Source organism: Rattus norvegicus, chromosome 16, assembly GCF_036323735.1.
Source record: "Rattus norvegicus strain BN/NHsdMcwi chromosome 16, GRCr8, whole genome shotgun sequence".
Classification (NCBI taxonomy): Eukaryota; Metazoa; Chordata; class Mammalia; order Rodentia; family Muridae; genus Rattus; species Rattus norvegicus.
The window spans coordinates 26,548,952-26,576,843 of record NC_086034.1 but is presented as its reverse complement, the minus strand read 5'-3'; the positions used below and the strand labels follow the sequence as shown (position 1 = coordinate 26,576,843).

Genomic DNA, 27,892 nt, shown 5'->3' with positions numbered 1-27,892 from the left:
AACCTAGCTTACTTCATCTTCTTCACGGGGGCAGGAAAGGCGCCATTTTAGAATCTATGTAATCACACTTTTCTGAATCCTCTTTTAGAACAATGAACAAGTAACATCATAAATCAACACAACATCATGACCTTGATACACACTTACCAGCAATGGAGGCGGCACAATATTAGGCCCATGACAACTGCTAGGGCATTCCTGGCCCACACATCTTACAGAGCCTCCTCCTTCTTCCTGTTCTTCACTTTAACTCCAGTTCCACTCATCTACCCAGCCTTCCAAGGACCCGACTCCCTGTGAGGTCATGTTACTATGACCTCACATTCTTAGCCCTGTTTACTGTTAGGCATTCTGTAATGCTTTCACAACCACATATAAACAGGAGTCAGAACATAGGATCCACTGTGTATGGTGGGAATAAAACACAAAGCAGTCCTGCCTTGTTCATACTTGATACAGCAGACTGTAGGATCCCTCAGGGAGATAACACCCCATTCTTTTTTCTTAAATACACAAAACAGGGTTCCTCTAGTCTGTTGCATACCAGATGTTTCAGTAGTTAGATGTCTCCCTTTCCAGCCTACTCCTCTTTTTGCCTTTGCAATCTCATGAAGTAAGATCTCTACCAATTACTTGTGTCTCCCCATCCCTGTACTCTAGGAAACACTTCAATGGGTCCTTTATTTACCACAGCCAAGTAACTATGGCAACTCTCAACAATCCAGAGCAGATCTTGGAGTCTGATCACTGTGCCTTCACAAAGCATTTGTATTTAACAGATTATTAGATATTCCAAATAAAAGTAACAAGTGCCTGGGTGTCTAAGTTTCAGGTAAGTATAAAACAGTGTTTCATGTACACATATCTAACAACTCTATCAAATATTGAAAGAATCAGTTTTTAAATTATTGTTTATCTGAAACTCCAGATTAACTGGGAATTCTACATCTTGTCTGGCAACCTTATTTCCTAAAACGTTTCTTAAAAACTTAGAGCGGCCGCCCTCATGGAGAGCTCAAACGCAGCCCCGCAGGAGCAACTTCAGTGACGGGACTACAGGTAAGACCAACTTTTCTGCTCCAAGTGACCTGCCTGGTGGACTCAGGACACACAAAGGCAAAATTCCTCTGGGACCAGATCCTTATGGATTTTAGCTGGAGTCCTAAACTCTCTGATCCCGGCCCACAGCTCCCTGCTCCCAAACACCTTGGGAGAGAGAGCTTACTGCCCAGAAAGGTGGGCACTCCTGAGACTGCAGAGCAGGAGAGACCACCAATACTGCCCACCCCTGCCCACATCCCTGGCCCAAGAGGAAACTGTATAGGGGCTCTGGAAACAGTAAGATAGGGGCACTCAAGCGGCAGGTCCCCTACAGTCCGGACACCGCCCGGATCTGAAGGGACCTGGTCAACAGCTCCCTGCACCGAAATCCCATGGGAAGGAGAGCTAAACCTTCACAGGGGCAGACATGCCTCAGAAGCCAGAAGAGACTACACTCTGCCCACATTTCTGACTCCAGAGGAAAACACCTAACACCAGGGTGCACAGGGACCCAGGAAAAGGCGGGGCAGGCCCTTCTGGTTGTCTCCCTCACAGAGAGCTGAAAAGCAGCACCCCAGGAGCAACTTCAGCCCCGGGACCAGAGGTAAGAACAACTTTTCTGCTGCAAGTGACCTGCGTGGTGGACTCAGGACACACACCCACAGGAACACCTGAACACCTGTAGACAGGAAAGACTACACGCCTGAAAGCAGAACACTCTGTTCCCATAACTGGCTGAAAGGAGACAGGAAAACAGGTCTACAGCACTCCTGACATACAGGCCTATAGGACGGTCTAGCCACTGTCAGAAATAGCAGAACAAGAACACCAGAGACAACCTGAAGGCGAGAGGCAAGCCCAGGAACGCAAGCAACAGAAACCCAGACTACATGGCATCATCGGAGCCCAATTCTCCCACCAAAGCAAACACTGAATATCCAAACACACCAGAAAAGCAAGATCTTGATTTTAAATCACATTTGACCAGGATGATGGAGGACTTCAGAAAGACATAAAGAACTCCCTTAGAGAAATGCAGGAAAACATAAACAAATATAAGCCTATAGAGAGGAATCACAAAAATCCCTGAAAGAATTCCAGGAAACACAATCAAACAGTTGAAGGAATTAAAAATGGAAATAGAAGGAATAAAGAAAGCACAAAGGGAGACAACCCTGCATATAGAAAACCAAAAGAAGAGACAAGGAGCCATAGATACAAGCTTCACCAACAGAATACAAGAGATAGAAGAGAGAATCTCAGGAGCAGAAGATTCCATAGAAATCATTGACTCAACAGTCAAAGATAATGTAAAGCGGAAAAAGCTACTGGTCCAAAACATACATGAAATCCAGGACTCAATGAGAAGATCAAACCTAAGGATAATAGGTATAGAAGAGAGTGAAGACTCCCAGCTCAAAGGACCAGTAAATATCTTCAACAAAATCATAGAAGAAAACTTCCCTAACCAAAAGAAAGAGATGCCCATAAACGTACAAGAATCCTACAGAACTCCAAATAGATTGGACCAGAAAAGAAACTCCTCCTTTCACATAATAGTCAAAACACCAAATGCACAAAATAAAGAAAGAATATTAAAAGCAGGAAGGGAAAAAGGTCAAGTAACATATAAAGGCAGACCTATCAGAATCACACCAGATTTCTCACTAGAGACTATGAAAGCCAGAGATCCTGAACAGATGTCATACAGTCCCTAAGAGAACACAAATTCCAGCCCAGCTTACTGTATCCAGCAAAACTCTCAATTAACATAGATGGAAAAACCAAGATAGTCCATGATAAAACCAAATTTACAAAGAATCTTTCTACAAATCCAGTCCTACAAAGTATAATAAATGGTAAAGCCCAACATAAGGAGGCAAGCTACACCCTAGAAAAAGTAAGAAACTAAACATCTTGGCAACAAAACAAAGAGAAGAAAACCACACAAACATAACCTCACATCCAAATATGAATATAACAAGAAGCAAAAATCGCTATTCCTTAATATCTCTCAACATCAATGGACTCAATTCCCCAATAAAAAGACAAAAGAATAACAAACTGGATGCGCAATGAGGACCCTGCATTCTGCTGCCTACAGGAAACACACCTCAGAGAAAAAGACAGACACTACCTCAGAGTGAAAGGCTGGAAAACAACTTTCCAAGTAAATGGTCAGAAGAAGAAAGCTGGGGTAGTCATTTTAATATCGAATAGAATTGATTTTCAACCAAAAGTCATCAAAAAAGATAAGGAAGGACACTTTATATTCATCAAAGGAAAAATCCACCAAGATGAACTCTCAATCCTAAATATCTATGCTCCAAATACAAGGGCACCCACATACATAAAAGACACCTTACTAAAACTCAAAGCACACATTGCACATCACACAATAATAGTAGGAGATTTCAACACCCCACTCTCATCAATGGACAGATCATGGAAAGAGAAATTAAACTGAGACACAGACTAAGAGAAGTCATGAACCCAATGGACTTAACAGATATTTATAGAACAATCTATCCTAAAACAAAAGGATATACCTTCTTCTCACCAACTCATGGTACTTTCTCCAAAATTGACCATATAATTGATCATAAAACAGGCCTCAATAGATACAGAAATATAGAAATAATTCCATATGTCCTATCAGACTACCACTAGCTAAAGCTGGTCTTCAACAACAATAAGGGAAGAATGCCCACATATACATGGAAGTTGAACAATGCTCTACTCAATGATAACCTGGTCAAGGAAGAAATAAAGAAAGAAATTAAAACTTCTTAGAATTTAATGAAAATAAAGGTACAACATACCCAAACTTATAGGACACAATGAAAGCTATGCTAAGAGGAAAACTCATAGCGCTGAGTGCCTGCAGAAAGAAACAGGAAAGAGCATATGTCAGCAGCTTGACAGCACACCTAAAAGCTCTAGAACAAAAAGAAGCAAATACACCCAGGAGGAGTAGACTGCAGGAAATAATCAAACTCAGAGTTGAAATCAACCAAGTAGAAACAAAAAGGACCATAGAAAGAATCAATAGAACCAAAAGCTGGTTCTTTGAGAAAATCAACAAGATAGATAAACCCTTAGCCAGACAAACGAGAGGACACAGAGAGTGTGTCCAAATTAACAAAAACAGAAATGAAAAGGGAGACATAACTACAGATTCAGAGGAAATTCAAAAAATCATCAGATCCTACTACAAAAGCCTATATTCAACAAAACTTGAAAATCTGGAGGAAATGGACAATTTCCTAGACAGATACCAGGTACCAAAGTTAAATCAGGAACAGATAAACCATTTAAACAACCCCATACCATCTAAAGAAATAGAAGCAGTCATTAAAGGTCTCCCAACCAAAAAGAGCCCAGGTCTACAAGGGTTCACTGCAGAATTCTTTCAGACTTTCATAGAATACCAATACTATCCAAACTATTGCACAATATTGAAACAGATGGATCACTACCAAATTCCTTCTATGAAGCCACAATTACTCTTATACCTAAACCACACGAAGACCCAACAAAGAAAAAGAATTTCAGACCAATTTCCCTTATGAATATCGACGTAAAAATACTCAGTAAAATTCTTGCAAACTGAATTCAAGAGCACATCAAAACAATCACCCATCATGATCAAGTAGGCTTCACCCCAGGCATGCAGGGATGGTTTAATATGCAGAAAAGCATCAATGTGATCCACTATATAAACAAACTGAAAGATAAAAACCACATGATCATTTCATTAGATGCTGAGAAAGCATTTGACAAAATTCAACACCCCTTCATGATAAAAGTCCTGGAAAGAATAGGAATTCAAGGCCCACACCTAAACATAGTAAAAGCCATATACAGCAAACCAGTAGGTAATATTAAAATAAATGGAGAGAAACTTGAAACAATCACACTAAAGTCAGGGACCAGACAAAGCTGTCCACTCTCTCCCTACTTATTCAATACAGTTCAAGAAGTTCTAACCATATCAATCAGACAACAAAAGGAGATCAAAGGGATACAGGCTGGAAAAGAATAAGTCAAAATATCACTATTCGCAGATGATATGATAGTATATTTAAGTGATCCCAAAAGTTTCATCAGAGAACTACTAAACCTGATAAACACCTTCAGCAAATGGCTGGGTATAAAATTAACTCATATAAATCAGTAGCCTTCCTCCACACAAAAGAGAAACAAGCCGAGAAAGAAATTAGGGAAAAGACACCCTTCATAATAGTCCCAAATAATATAAAATACCTTGGTGTGACTTTAACCAAGCAAGTGAAAGATCTGTACAATAAGAACTTCAAACCTCTAAAGAAGGAAATTGAAGAAGATCTCAAAAGATGGAAAGATCTCCCATGCTCATGGATTGGCAGGATTAATATAGTAAAAATGGCCATTTTTACCAAAAGCGATCTACAGATTCAATGCAATCCCCATCAAAATACCAAACCAATTCTTCAGAGAGTTAGACAGAAAAATTTGTAAATTCATCTGGAATAACAAAAAACACAGGATAGCTAAAACTCTCCTCAACAATAAAAGGATTTCCAGGGGAATCACTATCCCTGAACTCAAGCAGTATTACAGAGCAATAGTGATTTAAAAAAAACCTGTATGGTATTGGTATAGAGACAGACAGATAGACCAATGGAATAGAATTGAAGACCCAGAAATGAACCCACACACCTATGGTCACTTGATTTTTGACAAAGGAGACAAAACCACCAATGGAAAAAAGACAGCATTTTCAGCAAATGGTGCTGGTTTAACCGGGGGTCAGCATGTAGAAGAATGCAGATCGATCCATGCTTATCACCCTATACAAAGCTTAAGTCCAAGTGGATCAAGGACCTCCACATCAAACCAGATACACTCAAACTAATAGAAGAAAAAGTGGGCAAGAGTCTTTAACACATAGGCACTGGAGAAAATTTCCTGAACAAAACACCAATGACTTATGCTCTAAGAACAAGAATCGACAAATTGGATCTCATAAAACTGTAAAGCTTCTGTAAGGCAAAGGACACTGTTGTTAGGACAAAACAGCAACCAACAGATTGGGAAAAGATCTTTACCAATCCTACAACAGATAGAGGGCTTATGTCCAAAATATTCAAAGAACTCAAGAAGTTAGACTGCAGGGAGACAAATAACCCTATTAAAAATGGGGTTCAGAGCTAAACAAAGAATTCACAACTGAGGAATGCCGAATGGCTGAGAAACACCTAAAGAAATGTTCAACATCTTCAGTCATAAGGGAAATGCAAATCAAAACAACTCTGAGATTTAACCTCATACCAGTGAGAATGGCTAAGATCAAAAACTCAGGTGACAGCAGATGCTGGCGAAGATGTGGAGAAAGAGGAACACTCCTCCATTGTTGGTGGGATTGCAGACTGGTACAACCACTCTGGAAATCAGTCTGGAGGTTCCTCAGAAAATTGGACATTGATCTACCTGAGGACCCAGCTATACCTCTCTTGGGCATATACCTAAAAGATGCCCCAACATATAACAAAGGCACGTGCTCCACTATGTCCATAGCAGCTTTATTTATAATAGCCAGAAACTGGAAAGAACTCAGATGCCCTTCAACAGAGGAATGGGTATAGGAAATCTGGTATATCTACACAATGGAATATTACTCAGCTATCAAAAACAATGACTTTATGAAATTCATAGGCAAATGGATGGAACTGGAAAATATCATTCTGAGTGTGGTAACCCAATCACAGAAAAACACACATGGTATGCATTCATTGATAAGTGGATATTAGCCCAAATGCTCGAATTACCCTAGATGCACAGAACACATGAAACTCAAGAAGGATGACCAAAATGCGAATGCTTCATTCCTTCTTTAAAAGGGGAACAACAATACCCTTGGCAGGGAACAGGGTGGCAAAGTTTAGAACAGAAGCAGAAGGAACACCCATTCAGAGCTTGTCCCACATGTGGACCATACATATACAGTCACCAAACTAGATAAGATAGATGAAGCAAAGGAGTGCAGGTTGACAGGAACCGGATGTAGATCGCTCCTGAGAGACACAGCCAGAATACAGCAAATACATAGGTGAATGCCATCACTAAACCACTGAACTGAGAACGGGACCCCCGTTGAAGGAATCGGAGAAAGGACTGGAAGAGCTTGAAGGGGCTTGAGATCCCATATGAACAACAATGCCAAGCAACCAGAGCTTCCAGGGACTAAGTCACTACCCAAAGACTATACATGGACTGACCCTGGACTCTGACCTCATAGGTAGCAATGAATATCCTAGTAAGAGCACCAGTGGAAGGGGAAGCCTTTGGTCCTGCCAAGACTGAACCCCCAGTGAACGTGATTGTTGGGAGAGGGCGGTAATGGGGAGCGGATGGGGAGGGGAACACCCATAGATAAGGGGAGGCAGAAGGGTTAGTGGGATGTTGGCCTGGAAACCAGGAAAGGGAATAACAATCGAAATGTAAATAAGAAATACCCAAATTAATAAAGATAAAAAAAATTTAAAGAGCTGCAATAATGGCGTTCCCACAAATGGTTTCACATAACCTTCTGCGTAGGTATTGACTTGCTCTTGTAACTTCATATTTCTCAATTTTTCGGTTGTTCAAGACTTCCCATTGCCTATAATGAACTGGGTCTTCTTTAATGTCCACTGGGTATAAGTGGAAAACCTTTTCCACACATTTTCGGTTTTCTCTCCTAGCCAGACTACCACTAGAAATAATGATCATATGCCTACTTTACCCAATTCCTAATCAAGTCAAAAGTTCTTATCCCAGGGCAAGATATAGAAGGCCCAACACAAGCAGGAAACAACTTCTCTTTTAGAGGTATTTTCTACCTTATTTGTGAACTGTGAATCTATAGAGCATACCCTCTTGACTCATGTTTATCTTTGGCTGTAATTTGTTTACTTAAATATTCCAAGTAACTGACCATAAGGAACTTGATAAGCATTTCTTGAATCAGTGAGGACACGTATATCAGTGGATGGCTTAGCAGTAGTGATTGTTTCTGATAGACAGAATCAGGAGTTGGGTCCTAGAGTTCCATTGGCCATGTGCAGCTCCCCCCTCAAGCTTCCCTGTATAACACAGGTTCCTGTCTGCCCGTCTCCCAGAGTCGTGGGTGAACAGCATGGACACCGCACTTTAGCTGAGTGACTACCACACAGTGAGTGCCAGACCAGTGTCGGATAGCATCAGGCGACTAGTATTACTAGAGGTGTAATTAATGGAGGTGCATGGCAGTTCTCAGTGATTTGTTGTTTATATTCTCTGAGGACTGTGTTCTGTACTGTCCCTGAAGGCCTGGGAAACGAATGCTCTTAAAGCTCATGTTGAATGACTTTCCTTCCTACCAAGAAAACTGCTTTGAGTCTGTTGGTTTTTTTGGTCCTGTGCCTATCTATTCTGTGAATTTGAAGATGTCAGAGGGGGCCTATTACAGCTGAAGTCATTGCTAGCCACTGTCTGAGAGTTTGTCTCACCTGCCTTTGCTAAGCAAAGTATGGAAGGTAACGTATCTGTCACCTCCTACTGATGTCACTTTTTTCACAGTCATGATGAATTAGAATGTGTAAGCCACATGGCATTGTTGGAGGGTAACGGAAGGATTCAGGGAGGGGACTGCTTCGGATATCACATCTTCCTATTGAGTCGTTGATGAGAACACAGGGTGTAACTGACAGAAGCAGCAACTGAGAGTCAGGGGTTATAGAAGGCAGCGAAAGCTCAAGCGCTCTAAAGGTGTGACAAGAGTGCTCAGAAAGCTCCTACTTCTTCAGGGCACTGCAGAGCTTGGCTGGCATGGACTGTGGACCTGAAAGAGTGCATAGGGAAGAACATGTATGTGGGGCCTGGAATATTTCAGTAAACAAAGCCCAACTAAAGAATAAGCACGAGGGGGCTGGGGATTTAGCTCAGTGGTAGAGCACTTGCCTAGCAAGCGCAAGGCCCTGGGTTTGGTCCTCAGCTCCAAAAAAAAAAAAAAAAAAAAAAAAAAAGAATAAGCATGAAGAAATAATCATATGCAATTTGCTATGATAATAGAAGAATCAAAAGAGGACGGGAATCCCAATTAGGGTTATAGGTAGAGGTATTGATACAGAAAGTAGTTAAAGGATGCCTATTTGAACAGACAACACCTGAGCAAGGCTTGAAGAAAAGTAGTCATACCAGTAACAGAAACGTGAAGCATCCTAGGCAGAGAAAACAAGCAGTGTAAAGCCTAAATGCTGGAGCATGTGTGAGAAGCTGGACAGGGGCAGCTGCCTCCGAATGAGTGAAGGGGTTCAGGAACTAATGAGGCTTATTACACTGCTCCATAGATCCAAAGTGCTCGAGCTTCCTCAGTTCACAGAACCTTAAGTACAAACTCTGTTACACTCTAAGCCGAAACTAACAAATGGATATTTAGCAACTCTGTTTAGTTTTGAATAACATAAAATTCATAAAATAGTGTACTAACATTAAATGTACTTAATTTATTGCTACGTAAAATGTAACTTTAAGTTGAAATATACTTAATTAATTTTGTATAGCTGTTGACAACGATGCAATGTCTCAGAGCTCCCGTCAAGGAGAATATTGTTACTCATCTTCTCAGCTGTGAGACTTTGTCACAACAGCCATAGAAAATACACCTTTGTAAAAGCTGTGCCACAAACAAACAGCACAGTCTACTGTGGACACCAGGAGCTGCAGCTCTTGCCATTCAGTAACACAGTGACACTTGAGAGATGCTTAGGTGATGGTACCCTGCATGTGGCTAGGTGTACCTGGGCCACCTTGGTAAAGACATGTTACAGTGTTCGCGCGATGGACTCTCTGGACAATGCATTTTGGGAATGTATTTCTTTAAGCAATGCATGGCTATGTTTTGAACGAGCAGTGAACACAGTGCTGGAGAGATATCATTACAAAGCTTATCTCAAGGAATGCTTCCCTTTCAGTGCTAATAATCTGCAACTTCACAGAAAAGTCCCACTTCAGGCTTCACTTCATGGTTAAAGCTATTGAGAGCTACCAAGGATGCATCAGTGTTGGAAAAGTGGATACACGTAGAGGCCTGGGGACCACTGGAAATCATCTTAGTCTAGTTAATAACATCCAGGCCACAGGGGTCCAGTCTCAAAAAACAAGATGTCCTCTGGCCTCCACATATATGCTCGCCTGTGCACACAGGCATAGATATACAAAAGACAGAACAAAAATAAAGTCTCAATTTGTATTTTCAAGGGTAACCCTTTCAATGGTTTTGAAACAATAAAGTATAAGAGACCAATAGAAGACTGTTACTACATGTATTGCAATGGCCATAATTTCAGGTAGAACTGACCAAATGATTTGCTAATGAATCCTAATTTGAGATGTGAGGGGAGAAACACTAACCTTTTATGCTAGCACAACTTGAAAGGCAGATCTTTCACTAGCCCATGATCCAAATATAAGGATGGAAAGATCTTCTGACAGGGAGAAAAGATGTTCTGTCTTAAATGAATTAGCCTTGGGATGTCCAAGGAAGCATGAGGATACAATATATATGAAGCATTAAGGAAAGATAAGGGCCAAGGCCTTGCTTCAGGAAGTTCTCAGTCTACTGGCCTTAAGGGAGGTCTTGGCATTTCCCTTTTAGGACCCAAAATGATTCTGAGATGATGTCAGGATTCTGAAGTTCTCCAATCAGACCTGTGCTCCAGCTTCTGAGACTTTCTTTCCCCCAGTTGTTCTCTATCTACAATGTTCTGAATGTCTTAAAAAAGCATGACTGATTTTTCTTTCAATTTTTTCTCAAATGCTACCTTTTCAATGAGGCCTCCTCTGACTACTTTTATATATGTTATCTACCTATAACCCAAAGTGAGATTCCTAATCCCTCTTGGTTCTTTGATTCAATAGCAAATATTGCCTTCAAGGAACTAAAAAACTGTCAATGAAGTTAAGAGTACTTGCTGTTCTTACAGATGACCTGGATTGATTCCTAACACATACATGGTGGCTCACACTGCCTTCAATTCTTTGTTCCTGCACACATGTGGTACACATACATACACTGAGGCACACAGACATAAGTTAAATAAGTGAATATTTTTTAAATTGCCTTCAAGATTATATAGTTTATTTGTTTGGAGTTTTGGTAGGACCCCTTTTGCTTTTAATATAAAAGAAAAACTAAGGCAGAGAGACCAGAGAGGAGGTCAACAGATGAAAACCTGAACTTGGGGTTTACACAAATATGAAGAAACCCCTGTTCTAAAATGTTGAGAAGGTAAAATGAGGTACACAATGAACAATGAAGATGCATGAGGCTATGCTGAGAGAGACAGGGAGGGGAGAGGGAGGGGGAGGGGAGGGAAGGGAAGGAGGATGGGGAGGGGGAGACAGTTCTCACTCAGCTGGTGGAATTGTGAAGCTGCCAAGCAAAACTCCTCTCAAGAGGAGTGAGAAGGCATATGTAAAGTTCATGCCTCCAAAGAAACAAAGACAAAAAGAGGAGAGACTATGAATTTGGTTCAAAGAATCAGAGAACTATCTGTGGGGACTCAGCTTAATCCCAGTAGCCACTCAACGTCGGAAGACACAATGTCATGGAGAAAGCTATAGTGCTTACCCTGACTAAGGATGGCTGAAATGCACAAACACAATACAGCTAGGAGTGGTGGCACTTGAACACAGTTCCATAGCAAAAGGAAGCTTCCCAGACTGACCATCTCCCTCATTTTTTAAGAAAATTCTGAATGATCAGTTTCCAGAAAAGTGACAATTACTAATCCAGACAGTGCTTTTGAAAAATGAACGCATAGCAGTAACAGTTCCACAGTGAACCCCTAATCAGGCTGGGGTACTGAGTAGCCATGTCCATCCTCTCATGCTTCCCCATAAAATGGAAGTAACAATAGCAATTTCACAAGCTGCTGTCAGGGGTCAATGCAAACCGTGCCTGGTCAGCTACAGGACCGGGCCCACCTTCAACATTCATGTTACTACGTGTTCATTTTGATGGAAGTCTAATGTCTACAGTGGACACTATAGATATATCAGTTGGCATTGGGAAGGAATTAGCAATTGATTCCGTAAAGATAAATGACCCCAAATGACACTTTATATTTTCCCAGAAGATACCTCAGGATTTAAAGCATGAGAGAAAGAGAGAAAAAAACCTAGTTTTCAAAGTTCCTGAATTTTTTTCTACGCTGTGTAGAAGCAAAATTACTACAACAGTTTCAATTATTGTCTTCCCTCTCCAGGATACCCTTTAAACCTTATTTTTCCTGGGCTGTACTCTCAATTCCACAAAAGGGCGCCAGTGTGTACAAGAGTAGCCCTCGGACTACTAGACAACACCAAATGAGCACAGTTGCCTCCAAAGCCGTAATTTCTAATACCTGAACTTTTCACCCTGATAGGCATCGATACTTCTTTATGAGAAAAGCACAAATGATTCAGGTGTTCACTTTTCTACATTTGGATGTTTTAGGGTTTTCTGAGACAGGGTCCTTGAACTCTTGCTCCACCTATCTCTACCCCCCAAGCACTGAGAGAACCAACAAGAATCACTAGGTCGGGCTGCTTGTTTTCCTAAGTTGCAGTTCTTTTGTGCCAACTTTCAAATGCAGTATCTGTAATCTTGTCCACCTTAAAATAACCATACCACAGTAACTTGAAGTGGATAATTTGAAAGGAATCATTACTGTACTTCTCACAATCAAATAAAAAACATTATATGATCACTGTTTACACATTAAGACCAGTGACTCCTAAATGCAGTGGGCAAGAACAGAAGCATAACTTGTGTAAAGTAGGACTCCTTTTTCTTGAACACTCATAGGATATCATTGGACGGCCTCCTCTGCCTATGTTAAGTTCAAGTGAGTCAGCCAGTATTGTTCTCTGGTCTCAGAGGCTCTGTAGCAGAAGAGATCAGAGAGCTGCTTCAAGGGGTAGGACTGAGCAGTGAAGAGACATGGATTTTGCTACAAAAATTGGCAGTAGATATTTTACAAAGTAGGCAATCTTTACATGGGTAGTGGCTGCAATTTTTAAGTTATATATTGCTTATTCAGCCATGTTCTTATCACTGTGTTGTATATCTATGCCAATCTTTCCTAAGCCTTGCTTGGCATAAAACTAAAAACTACATCTGTCAGGACATCTTTCCTCTTGATTTGCAAGCAGGATCCAAAGAGTTAGACATATCCCTTTTTCAAATAGAGATTTTTGGTCTTGTGTGTATATATATGTATGTGTATACATGTGTTGGGGTACATACACATGTGCAAGCATTTAGAATTCAGAAGACAACCATAACTTTAGGTCAGGTTTCTCACTGTCCTAGAATTCCTTAAGTAGATTAGGTTGGCTGGACAGCAAGCCACAGGGATCTACCTCTCGTTACCTCTCCACCTGGGTCAACAGATGTTTAAAATCAAACACAAAGAAAGAACAACACAAGTTCTGGCTTTTTCAAATAAGGCAAGCCTTTTACATAATAGAATCTCATCCTACAACAATAGAACTTCATGAGAAATAGACAATGTTCCCCTTTGATACAAATATTAGAAAAGAAGCCCTTGTAGGGTTCTCAGGGCTGAACAAGCAGAGCTCAGAGCATGTATGCACTTCTACATGAGAGATACTGAGTGAGTCCAGGGAATGCTGTTGTACTCAGGAGTTGCCTGACTTCAGGATATGTGGTGTGAAGAGAGCACACTTCAGAGCTTAAGCATGGATCATTTAATAACAGTGTCATATGAAAACAAATGATGCAGAAATAGAACTAAGTCTCCAGTCCCATCCCTGTCTGTTTATCATATCAATAACTAGAGCAGACGTGAAAAGGTCAATGGACCTTATCAGAACTCAGCCTTCCCAAGAGTAGGCTAAGTCTCAACAAAATTACCAGCATCTACCTATCAAGCAAGTTAAAAAGGACATAAAAAATCTGTTCAGGATAGATGGGAGGAAATTCAAAAGCCTAGAACCGGCTCCAAAGCTTTCCTCTGAAGGGGAGAGGAAGACTAGAAGACCAGAGATGCTACTGAAAGCAAATAAATAATAAACAGATAAATAGATAAATAAATAAGCCTCCCCTAACTCTTCTTCCACCCGACCTTCCAGAGAATTTAGTCAAGAGCACTAACTGCTTTCAGCAAAACAAAACTGTAAATACATATTTAACCAATTCCTGTCTTATCGAACATTTCAGTCTTTGACGTTAGAATGGCTTCTCATGCAGCAGGCAGTACAAAATCTGTCAGACAAGTGACCATAGATGTTTACTACCTGTGCCAAATGAAGATTGCACTGTTGGTTTCTCTTCACTTAACTGACATTTATAATGCCTTCCAAAAGATCATGCTATTAGTTGGTAATAAGACAAAAGTATTTTATATGCAAAAGCATCAAAAACAAGCAACTAATTCTTACTTGTATGCAAAAAGACCTCAGGCTGAAAGTTAATAGAATTTTCAAATTCTGTAAGGTACTTTACTGTAGTAAGCTAGTAACACATTTCTGTCTAGTGGTGCAGATTTATCTCCAAACCAGTAGCAGAAGCATCGTATACTTCTCAAAATGATCTGACTATTGCTTTACTAATGTATAGTGACCTTAAAATTCTCTAGCAGCTGATTCTTAAGAAGAGTGTCCTCTGCTCCTTTATTGATATGTCATGATAATCCGATAATGATGACACAAAGTTCCTTGTTGTTAATTCTACTTGGACAATGAATGTTATTTTGATAAGCTGGTTTTCTGGATTTAATCCTAGAGGCTTGTGAAAGTCCCAAACATTATCATTCAATATACTGGAGAAATCACCCAAATTGTTCAGTGATTTTTAAACTATTACATTCCAGGACACTGAAGTGAGGATATTTTAAGCATTGCTTTCTTTATTATTATACAAATATACTAGGAATTTTAATATTAAAATCTTACTTATCCATCTTTTTCTTAAATGGGATCATACCGAGTTTATAAGTGAGAAACTCTAATTACCATCTCTGCTTGTTGACCTAACCACCTCAATGTGTAGACATGAACCACTTTGAAAATTCCTGAGGCAAATGGTTGGAACTGGAAAATATCATCCTGAGTGAGCTAACCCAATCACAGAAAGACATACATGGTATGCACTCATTGATAAGTGGCTATTAGCCCAAATGCTTGAATTACCCTAGATGCCTAGAACAAATGAAACTCAAGACGGATGATCAAAATGTGAATGTTTCACGCCTTCTTTAAGAGGGGAACAAGAATACCCTTGGCAGGGAAGAGAGAGGCAAAGATTAAAACAGAGACTGAAGTAACACCCATTCAGAGCCTGCCCCACATGTGGCCCATACATATACAGCCACCCAATTGGACAAGATGGATGAAGCAAAGAAGTGCAGACCGACAGGAGCCGGATGTAGATCGCTCCTGAGAGACACAGCCAGAATACAGCAAATACAGAGGTGAATGCCAGCAGCAAACCACTGAACTGAGAATAGAACCCCCGTTGAAGGAATCAGAGAAAGAACTGGAAGAGCTTGAAGGGGCTCGAGACCCCATATGTACAACAATGCCAAGCAACCAGAGCTTCCAGGGACTAAGCCACTACCTAAAGACTATACATGGACTGACCCTGGACTCTGACCTCATAGGTAGCAATGAATATCCTAGTAAGAGCACCAGTGGAAGGGGAAGCCCTGGGTCCTGCTAAGACTGAACCCCCAGTGAACTAGACTGTTGGGGGGAGGGCGGCAATGGGTGGAGGGTTGGGAGGGGAACACCCTAAGGAAGGGGAGGGGGGAGGGGGATGTTTGCCCGGAAACCGGGAAAGGGAATAACACTCGAAATGTATATAAGAAATACTCAAGTTAATAAAATAAAAAAAAAAAAAGAAAAGAAAATTCCTATCTGGTCTAAGAAACCGTAAATCAGAGAAAGACATTTGGTGACTTTCAGAGAATGCCCACATTTCAGAGCACAATTTGTTTTAAACCTATTTACCTTACCTTTTGCCAAAAATAGAAAAAAATTTCATCAGATGATCAACTTGAGAATGCATAAAGTTTGGAAGCATGCATACACTTCCCTTAGCTTCTGCCTGTGTCCTGCTTACCACTCTTACCCCAGCAAATCAGCCCACTCAACAATGATCTGTACTTACTCAAATGCATGAAAAGGTACTTGTTTTTTTAATTATACTTATAAAACATATGAAACATCACTCTGGTGATATTATAATATAAATATATTATAAGGAAGGAAGAAAATTAATGGAGGAGAAAAAAGAATAAAAACTAGCCATGTCAACAGACAGAAAAACAGCCAAATTGCAAGACACTTACCATGCTGGGACTTGCACCTGGAGGATACAATCCTTCCCTCTGGGTTGGGGAAAAATACTATCCGCTTTTGCACTATTCTTAAAATTCATTTTTAAATATCTCCTTCAACTATAGCCAGGGAGACAGTCTTGGTTCGACATTCTGACCCGCTATAGTAGGAAGAAGTGTAGACAAAATAAACCTCAGACATTTTATAAGTCAGTTCTGACAAGCCCTACAAAAGGAACTTTACCATAGCCACTGAAAAAAGAGAACAGGTCAAGTAGCAATAATAGCAGAGGTGTGAGTTCTCTGCTCTGTCATCCCCAAAGGTGTCAGAAGTCCTGTCCCACTAGGAATCAGACCAGCACAAGAGATCCTAAATCCCACAATGGACTGCAAGGGAATGTTACCAGCTCCAAGTCACTCAAGAATGACACCTCTGCACCTTGTCACAATGTTGTCACATGCTAGTCACTTCATAGCAACCAAAATACTTCTAGAAGTAGCCCCCACTTCTATTAAATGCTGCCACAGTTTGGGAAAGCTTATTATTACAAAGAAGGTTGCTGCTCTGTGCTCATCTCACAGATGTTTTTATACTAAGCACACAGAATGTGCTCACTCACCCTGCGCATGTCTACAAATGTTTACTGAAAAGGTCTCTAAAGTACTGTAGACTTAATGAGAGAAAAAAACTGGACTCAGAGAAGTGGTGCTTTCTCCAAAACACCAAGTTACTGAGGTCCACAGCTAGAACTGACTAAAACCGGTCTAGATCCTAGAGTGCTGTGCACAGTCAATAATCCATTATATAATATAGACTTTAGAAACAATGGGAATAAGGACAGAATGTCTGGATAAGAAGAAAAATTATGGGTTGACAGACCTAAACATTGCCACTAATTTTCAGCCTTGGTTTTCTCATATGGAAATAACAGAATACAAACTGCCTTAAAGGGTTAATGGGAGAATTAAATCCGGCCGCCCCAGAGAGTTTGTATTCCTAAAATATTTTAACAGCTTTTGCCTTTTAGAGTTCTTAGATTTACAAACTGGAAATAAGGACGAAAGTTCCCCACGACTCTAATAAGTAGAGCCAAAGCACCCATCAGCTGACGGCACATACTTTATTCTTTATAGTGAAGCCTACCAATAAATGTACTGTTTGTAATAGCGACTGAGCATCTAGAGACTAAGAAGACTTATTTAATATGTGACTACAATTCAAACATATAAAATAATCCAGGTTAATCCCTGTAAAACTATCAGCACCACCCCACGCTGTAGCCCAGCATGTCGGGCAACATAGAATCCACAATCTCACTATAAACAAAACTATAAACAAGCAAGGAGACTATTAAAGCATTTGGACACACAGACACATCTCTTATCTGCAGTAACTCTCCAACACTGACACACGGGTCCGCTGTGACAATCAACATCTAATCACGTTCTTCTGTATGCAATGTTGTTGCATGCTCAGGAGCTGTAGGTGATAGACTCATTCGGGCACTGGAACCCACCCAGCCCCATCACAAACCTAGAGGTTGAAAGCCAATGAGTTGCTAACATTTCAAAGCACACAGTAGGTTTGGAATTGCCAGGTGTCCACGGTATAGAGGGCCACGTGACTTTATTGAATGCGAGAGTTCCCTGGGATGCTGGCCAAGAAAATGCAGATTATAGGACATTACCTGTAATTAATGAAGAGTCACGGGCTCTGGGGTGCAACCCAGTTTGTGATTCATAACATAGAAGGGTACTTAAAAGCCAATGGCTCTGATGCAGGCAACCACATTCCAGCCACGCTGTCTCTTATCAATCAGGGAGGGATACGAAGTGCTGGGGGAATGCTAATTCTTCATAGTAGTAAATGTTAATTCAGCCCAAAATAATTTTCAAAGGAGGATGAGAAAATATTATTTTACATTTTTCACATTAATTTAAAATATCAAAAAGTTTGGCAGCAAGACTGAGAATGGTCTGTAAAGATCTGGTCTCTTCCCTAGCCTCCATGTATAGTAGCTAATTTCTGACTCTAAAAGTACTAGAAATTCAGAGCATCCAATAGACCTGGCATTAGTTGATTCAACACCTATTTATTAGATCAGATTCCCAAGTTTCCTCGTATTTCCTTTCCTTACAGCAACATGCAGTAGGCCGTCTAGTCTTCCACTAGACCACAGGATACCCAGATATCTGGGCAGATACTATTTCTCAGTGTATCTATAAAGGTCTACCCAGAAGAGACTAGCATTTGAAACTGGGAAATGAGTGAAACATATAAACCCTTCCCGTGTGGATGAGCAACATTCATTTGCTATGGGCCTACCTGGAACAAAAATGGTGAAGAAAGGGCAATTCAACCTCTGCCTGGTCAAGTCCATCGTTCCTTTTTTCTTGAACAAGAACATCCATCTACTACAGAGGGAGCTTGGATGAATTACACTACTAGCCCCCTGCTCTCCAGCTTCCAAACAACCCTTTACTGAGTCTCTAACTTGATGGTGACTGATGAGTTTACCATCTGCAAGGGACTTCTCAGCCTCCATAATCATGAAAAATTATTATAATAAGTCCCGTGATAAGCTTACTGGATGGATGGGCAGATAAGACACAAGAGGAGAAATGGACAATTCCCCAGTGGTGATGTTTCTCTGCCACAGGCAAATGGACTGCATGCTTCACATGAAGTTAGATTATTCTTAGGTCCAAATAGAATTATATCATCAATTTCTCTCCTAACTTCCAAAGTCCAATTTGTTGTATGCCATAAAAAATGTTATGTTATATTCTCTACAATGTAAAGGCACCCTTCCCTAAAGACCCTTGGAACCTTTCTCTCAGAAGAATAAACAGAAATGTCACCCCTGGTGAGAGAACATGTCATATCACATACAACATTTCAATAACATACACCACGCTATTTCTGAGGGTTGGAGAATACATGTCGGCCTTCATAACTGTGGTGATGTTTTTCTGAAAATCTCCTGAATCTTTGTCCAGATGTTACAGTCAAGTTAATAATATATCTTGAAATCACTTAGGACTGTGTGTTTAGCCTGCTATCCTAATGTACACTCAGCCTGTGGAAATTTAATCTGCCTTTAGAGACAATGGAACCAAATCCAAGCTCCATCCATAGGCAGTGGATGCCGCAGATGTTCCATGAAATCAGCTTTACAACATAAGCTAATGCATAGCTTTTGTCTGAAGTCATATACTTTTCCTTGCCTCTGACACAGAATAATGTACATGTATACATACATACATACATACATACATACATACATACATACATACATGTGGTATTTGGTGATAATTTGCAGACAACATGCTGAAAGCAACTTAAACAAAATAAATGTCATACATGCTGGAAGCGATGTGTATAGAAAGGTTGATGATATCTGTAGAAGATGTTGACAGCTATTCTGAATTCTGAGTCAGTCAGGGTCTAAAAAGCAACTTCTTTCCTGGAATCCCTATTCCTTTCCCTTTGTTAGGCACAGATACAGATACTACAGGGAGGCAACAGGGACAGATCAGCCACACACACACACACACACACACACAGAGAGAGAGAGAGAGAGAGAGAGAGAGAGAGAGAGAGAGAGAGAGAGAGAGAGAGAGAGAACAAACAAGCCAGTTACCACAAACTTTGGAAAGAAACACAGGGACAGAAGTGGAGAATTCTGATATGGGCTTGTTCTTTGTCAAACTAATCCAAGGGGAAGTTTTTGTCTTTATTGCTTAACTCAAAATGGATACATTTTTGTGCCCCTCTGAGGTTCTCTTTAGTGCACTAACCAATGCACATAACCAGCAAAGGCCATCTGGAAAGTTTTGAAGGCCTGCTTTTGATGTTTAAAAAACTAATTTTTACATACTCGGGATCAACTGCCATTTTATACCTGAAACAATGGGAGCTATCTATCGCCAGAGGCGGCACACTTTGTCAAATGGACTCCAAGCGCTGAGCTTCTGGTGTTGCAATATGTGTATCATCAGTTCACATCAGAGGGATGTGAGCACTATCATCGCTTCAGCACTGGGTTGCACAATTTTAATGTCATAGTTAAGACAAGAGGCTTAGGAGGAAGGTCTAGTTCCCTAATCATCCACAAAGTTCCTCCTCTGACATCAGTTGCTGAACATTCACATCTCACGCTAGACGTGAATGAGGAGCGAAATGTAGCTCCTTGCACCAAGGGTTCCGTGTCCTAAGGCTCTAGGAGACACTAAAAGAGTAGAGAAACCAGGGCTTCAGCTTAACTGGCTGTGCCTTGCACTGGCCTGAACCTATAGGTAGACAAAAAGAAGAGATTCTCTTAGCAGGGAGACTAGCACAAGTCCCATGGCTTGCACAACACACCAGGCTCACTAAATTACTAAGCACAGGCGAAGTGTCAGCAAAACACAGGTATAGAATGCTTAGAAAAGGAAATATAGGAAAAAAATCTTGGGTGGATAAGAAAAATGATCAAATCTAAGGGGAAATGCTAAGATTAAATGAGTTGCAATATGTATAATGTGCTCTCGACAGTATCTAGCAGTTACGTGCCATGAAAATGTCCCTTAAGAGGCGAGGCTGAAGAGAGGGATCCACTTTTGAGAAGACTGCTGCCTGTGTCAGGTGATAGGTGGGTGAACAGAGACCACACCAGGCAATGAGTACCGAACTAAGAGAGAATAGGTAAAGCTGGCGGAACTTCCAAGCCAGAGAGACATGAAAACGGAAGACACGGGAGAAAGAGTGAGACCTTAGGCTTCTGACTAGGACCACTGATCAAGCAGGGTTCTTATGTGGCACTGAACCAAGCCAGCCAGTGTGGCAAGGAAGTAGATGATGTGCTTGAGTTCATGATACAGAAAGCTGGTGCTCCACATACTTAAGTCACTTAAATCGCTGCCTGTAAAGGTTATATTTATTTTACAGAAACAGATGCATTATAATTCAGGGAATTGCATAATTAAAAGTTGTAGGCAATAAAATGACAGGCCTGGTCCTCTGGCTCCTAGGCCCAGGGTCTCGCTTCCTCTCTGTAGAACTCCCAGAGCACACATATGACCGTCATCCAGGCCTCTGTTTCCTCCCTGTCTTACAGGAAACAATAGCCTCGAATCTGTAAGGCTGATACCGTGTCTGACAGTGGCTAGGGATTTTTTTTCTACTGAAGGCTTTGTGATATGTCTTTATTACTATAACATATTCCCCAAATGTTTAATGTTAAAAGTATAATCCATTCATAAGTTATAGCAATAATGAAGGAACTATATTCAAGCATTGATGATGGATGCCATCTTGACTTCATGGTTTAAAAAATTATCTTGACAAAGATTTTTTTTTTTACTATAAAAGGCAAAGCACTTAAGGATTAATCAAATAACTAACAGATCTCCTTCACTACAGAGAAATTTTTTTAAAAATCATTCGAAATAGAGGTAATCAAAATTCAAGGTTAAAATACACCCAAGACTCATCAGATACTAAACCAACAATGTTTTGCTCTTCTTTTCTATTTGACCATTGATCTTTATGAGTTCTGTAGCTGAAAGGAATAGCATTCCTTTTCTTTAAAAGTATAAACTTCCCAATACCACAGTTCTTATCCTCCTACTCTGAACTTGGTGCCCTTAGATTTGTTGCATATGGCTAGACATATTATGACCTTCAAACCCCATTCCCATTTTCCTATTTGCTATGTAGCCTCTCAGCTCATGGTATGGTTTCTGTACTTGCCAGGATACTCCTTCTACCATACAAAAATCTATTCTTCAATGCTCAAATCAAATGCTAATAGGAAGTCTGCTCAAAGCCCTACTAGTGTGGCTTTACACCCCACCCCACCCCCACACACATGCAACATAGCACTTCTGTTATATCTAACGAAGTACCTCTTTTTATGTCCTGAAATGACAATTGTAAGTCTGCTATGTAATGAAAGGTGCTTCAAAATGGGAACAAAAATTTTAGATTCCATTATCTCAAAGCCCAATGTGGAAAAAAACACAAAAACAAACAAACAAACAAACAAACAAAAACACAAAAACAATAAAACAATTGCCAACTATTTCCTCCCTACCAAGAAAGCTCTGAAAATATCGAATCTATTGAGTGGATGCATTTCTAGAGCCATGAGCCTCTCAGGGTCTGCAGACCTTGCAGTTTTGGACTGTGTTAAATGCTATTGTTCAGGTCTGTGTTGGCATTCATACTATAAACTCTTAGTCGTCCATATAAAAACAGATCCTCTGTGGATGAGCCACGCCTTGCAGCAAGCTTTACACACTAAAGCTTGTGCTATTTCCCAGGACAACAAAGCACAAAACCATAAAGGGAATAGTTTAAAGCAGTAGAGAAAGGGATGACCGTCTGTTACCTTGAGCAGAGAAGCGAATGCTCGGTGAGTATCAGATATGTTTGGGCATTGTATTATCAATTTGTTTCATTGACTTTCAGGTCACCTTTTTTTTTCCAAAAAGGGGGAGGCAGTGCTAAGAGAAACTGTTTAACATGTCTATGCCTCACTGTTCGTCTGCACTGAACTCCTCTGTGTACAACAGTGGAGCTGGCTGGCTCTAACGCTAAAGCGTTAAATAATCTCAGTTCGGTCACTTAGCATCTTTCCCTCTTCTCTCAGAGAGTGAGAGAACTAAATCTGAGTACTGGTAAACTGTAGGGCTCCCCTCAACTAATTGGACCACCCTCAGCAGCCTCAACCTGTTGGACAACCGGTTAACATACATAGTAAATTCACAACTTGGATGGATCACCAGTCATTTGCTTTTAATTCTGCAGGCTAAATATCAGAATATGGAAAACTTCAGATTTCCTCAAAGACATAGCACAATTAAATGAAATGCAGAAAATAACCAAAATACTATTCAAATCAATGCCTGAGTTCATATACTTTATAAAGCAACAAATATATAATGTAAAAAACAGAACTGTGAATTCACTGAAACATTTGAAATTTTATAATTTTTATTCACATATGCAAAATATTGAAAACCTATTACTATGTAGGCTCACAAATGCAAGTTTTCTTGCTTTGTGCCAACAAAGTAACAAGAGCCACTTGCAGTCCACTCCTCTCCTGGCTGCCTTTCCCCAAGCTTTTTCTGTATGATCTTTACTGTGGGTGGAGGTCTTGAACTTCACAAGCCAGCCTGCCACTTTAGAAGCCATAAGAGCTAGTCAGATCCATTACTGCAACCCTGAAGAGCAAGGAAATTAAAGGGTGAGGGCATAAAGTACAGGGTTGTACTTTCTCCATGTCCAAGGTTACAGGGCTCCTATATATAAAACTGCATTTCGAACTCCTCAACATTACATTCAACTGCAGTAAGCAGAAGACAGGAAACGGTAGGCTAGCTGAACCGCCAGGTGTACACTGGTTCAGATCCAGGAGAGACTGGAGGGTTCTGGACACTGGTAGATACTGTCCCTTCCAACTCCTTCAGCGTCCCTTCCTACATCTGCTAAACGAATGGCTCTCTGATGTCACTAGAGATGACTGTAATGTGCCAGATACTGTTCCCCATCCCCTCAAGGATTGACTTAGGAAATACATGTTGAGCGGCTGCTTAGCTGTCAGATGCAATAGTCAAGGCAGACACGCCCACTGCCAGAGTTGTTTGAGGTTACATAATTCTTCAGTAGACAAAAGAGACCACTACAAGTGTGTGTGTGTGTGTGTGTGTGTGTGTGTGTGCACTTAAATATTTTTGCAGATTCAAATGAATGTGTCTACTTCCGTGTATATCTGGATGCCAGAGGTCAGTACCGACTGTTCGTCGTCCTTAGGACACCCATCCTTCTCTCGAGACACCATCTATCAGTAGCCTGGAACTCGACATGGAAGCTACGGTGGTTGGTCAGTAAATCCCCTTCTCTCCTCGCTCTCCAGGTCTAGGACTACAAGTGCTTGCTACCATGTCTGCTCTAACAACAAACAAAAGTTAAAAACAAAAACAAACAAAAAACATAGTTGTGAGATTTGAATCAAGGTCCTGGAGCTCACAAGAGCTTTAGCAACTGAGGTATTTCTATAGTCCCAACGGAAGAGACTCTAATGAGCTTTTCCTTTTCTTGAGACAGAGGGTGACCCTGGAACTCAGAATTTAGTCCAGTTTGCTTCGCTATCATGGCCTCAAACAGTTCTCTTCCTTTATCTTCCCAGGTGCTGGGAAGAGCCAATTTACCAAGTGATTGCACCACTGCTAGTCTGAAGAGAATGAAGAGGCATTGGGAACATGGAGAAAGACATAAATTGTTGTAAGCAAATTGGCTTTCCTGAGGAAAGTGCCTCTGAGGTTGACATTGAAAACCAAGAAACTAAAAGTAGGGAGTAAGTGGGAAAATTCCAGGCCAAAGAACAAGATGCATTTGAAAGAGCAAAAGTTCACTATAGCTGAAGATTATAGAACGGGCGTGGCAGTGTTCTGGTTGGGGGTTGGGGGGGATGACAAAAGAGGCAAACATCTGCAGCATTACAAAGGCTGCTGCTGACGTCCCCACCACAATACTTCTCTATCCACTAGACTGTCTATCTCTTGGCCACTGTGAACAGTGCAGCAATGAGGACAGATGAACACGCATCTCTGGAAAACCTACACCCAGAAACACACTGGAAGTGCTGAGTAGAGTTCTTGTGTTTGAAAACAGACATGAAGCTGGGAATGAAAAGAGGGGGAAGGTAGAGGAGTGGGTGACAAGTTAACCAACACACACTCACACACACACACACACACACACACACGACAGAAGACAGACAGACAGACAGACAGACAGAGGGTAGGTAGATAAGTAGAAAGACAGACAGAAAGATAGATAAATAAAGTGTCTGATTTCTTTTGTTACAATAAAACATCATGACCATAAAACAAGTTGGGGAGGAACGAGTTTATTTAGGTTGCACCCCCACATCGCTGTTCACTGTAGGACATAAAACCATGCCAGGAAGTTTGGTAAGGTAGAGCAGGTTGAGACCCAGAGACTCGGTGGGTGCACACCTGAGCTTAGGTGACTCCCAGCTCCCTGCCAGACTCCTGACTTGGAACCTGTGCCATGCTTCTCACATAAAAGAGATGTGTCCTATGGTCACATAGGCTCAAAACAGAGTTCTCCATGCTAGTGAGGTACCTAGAGGCCCAGAGGGCTTAGTCAATAAGCTTCCGTTCCCAGACATTCCTCCCTGAAAAAGATATTTGATCTCAGGTCCACCCTGAGAAGTGGGGGATGGTTTTACACATCCATTTTCCGCCGTGACAATAAACTGTTTAGAACCATGGACTGTCTCTTTTCATCAGGATGCACAATGGGGAGCCATGAGGAAGGTCTTTGCCTACAGAGACATAGCCTAATCTCCTGTAGGCCTCTCTGCACTTCCAGCCACACCCCACCCCTGAACCCGAGCCCAGATGCTGTCCTGTGGCCCAACTCTGTTCTCTGCTCTTCTGTGACCCCCAGAGGTACCTGGATAAGCAAGCGTCTGGATCAAACTGCCGAGGACCCCCTTTTCCACATCTCAAACTGGGCTTTCCCAATCCCCAGAGAGGTGTCTACAGCCCAACACATGCCCAGTGCTGGCATGGAATAAGTCCAGTCAAACTCCCAGTGTTCTGCCTCCCCAAGAGGCCCTGCCCTGTGGCAGAGCAGAAGCAGGCCCACAGCTCATTATTGAAGGAAGTCCAGACAAAACCTCAAACAGGATAACATCCTGGAGACAGGAGCTGATGCAGAGGCCATGGATGAGTGTACTTACTAGCTTGTTTCATATGCCTTGCTCAGCCTAGTTTCTTATAGAACCTAAGACTACCAGCCAAGGGATGACATCACCTACCATGGGCTGGGCCCTCCCCCAATGATCACTAATGGACAAAATGCCTTACAGCTTGATCTGATAAAGGCATTTCCTCAACTGAGGATCCTTCCTCTCTGATGACTCTAGCTTGTGTCAAGTTGATACACAAAACCAACTAGTACAGATGATAGCTGAAATCCACAAGTAAAGAAGAAAATCAAATTATTATTGTTGCGGTTTGAATATGCTTGTACTATTAAGTATGGCTTTGTTGGAGGAAGTGTGTTACTGTGTAGGTGGGCTTTGAAGACTCCTAATACTCGGTGCAGAAGACACCATCCCCCAGTTGCTGCAGATGATAAACTCCTGCTGATGCCTTCATATTAAGATGTAGAACTCTCAGCTCCTCCAGCACCATGTCTGTGTGGACGCTGCCATGCTTCCCACCATGATGATAATGGACTGAACCTCTGAGACTGTAAGCCAGCACCAACTAGACGTTACCTTGGTCTTTATAAGAGTTACTTTGGTCATGGTGTCTCTTCACAGATAATACAACCCTAACTAAGACAACCATCAAGTCGAAAATAGTTCCTGATTCTACTTCTCAATGTATCATAATAATAAGACAGTATTAGTTATCAAGGGAAAAAAGACAGATAACATGCTGCAATAGCTATGGAGGTACATTTGGGGATGATGCTTGTCCAAAAAAAAAAAAAAGAGTTACTAACAAATAAGTGAAATAAGTGTGTAAGCAGACTGTTTTGGTCAGAGGAGACGCCAAACGTACTTATATCTTCTTCACACACAATCGTGGCACTATGCTCGCTCAGTCATAATAATTATACCGACAAATGATACCATCATAAAGACGTGGACTACTTCCACAAACATTACTTTTCTAATAAACATCTGCAGATACCAACTATTTTCATATCTGTCACAAAGGGGGGATCACTGGCAAGGCTGGGGTGGAAAGAATATAGGAGACTAAGGTAGTAGATGACTAGAACGTTGTCTTCTGCACACAGGAGTGTAACTGCACATAAGAACCTACAGCAGTTCATGGTACTGAACATGTACAATAGTACATGATAGCATGTATGAAACCTGTGCACGCCAGAGCCACACCAAATAGCAGCAAAGACAGCTGGGCACACAGTCACACCCCAAGCCACGGAGCCATTGGCAGCTGTTAGCAGCTAGAGGAGGGCAAGTCAGTGTTTTAGGAGAGGGTAGCACCGAGCAATGCAGCCATTCTCCAGGAGAAACCCACACACCGAAGAATATTTAGGCAATGCAAGTTGTTATTGAAGGATTAAAAAAAAGTTGGATAAATGAATTTGGAAGCATATAGTGAATATTATCAAAACATATCCCGTATCATCCAGAGACAGCCCCTCCTGGGGATCCATCCCATATGCTGCCACCAAACCCAGTCACTATTGCCGATGCCAAGAAGTGCTTGCTGACAGGAATCAGATACCGGTGTCTCCTAAGAGGCTCTGCCAGATCCCTACAGATACAGATGAGGATGCTTGCAGCTAACCATTGAACTGAACAAGGGGACCCCAATGGAGGAGATAAGAGAAAAGACTGAAGGAGCTGAAGGAGTTTGCAACACCATAGGAGGAACAACATCAACCAACCAGACCCCACCAGAGCTCCCAGGGTCTAAACCACCAACCAATGAGTACACAT

The 27,892-nt window shown here is 41.2% G+C and overlaps 1 protein-coding gene across 31 annotated transcripts in view; it reads right to left on the bottom strand.

Moving 5' to 3' along the window:
- Psd3 (pleckstrin and Sec7 domain containing 3) overlaps positions 1-27,892 on the bottom strand; it is a 563,941-nt gene that overhangs the window by 225,692 nt on the left and 310,357 nt on the right. For 5 of the 31 annotated variants that reach the window (XM_006253047.5, XM_063275395.1, XM_063275404.1 and 2 more), the window contains exon 1: positions 148-9,080. The exons of the other annotated variants lie outside the window; for them this stretch is intronic. In XM_006253047.5, the coding sequence (XP_006253109.1) occupies positions 148-179 (32 nt within the window). In that variant the 5' untranslated portion in view covers positions 180-9,080. Of the gene's footprint in view, positions 1-147; positions 9,081-27,892 lie in introns of those variants that run through there. 31 annotated transcript variants of the gene reach the window in all.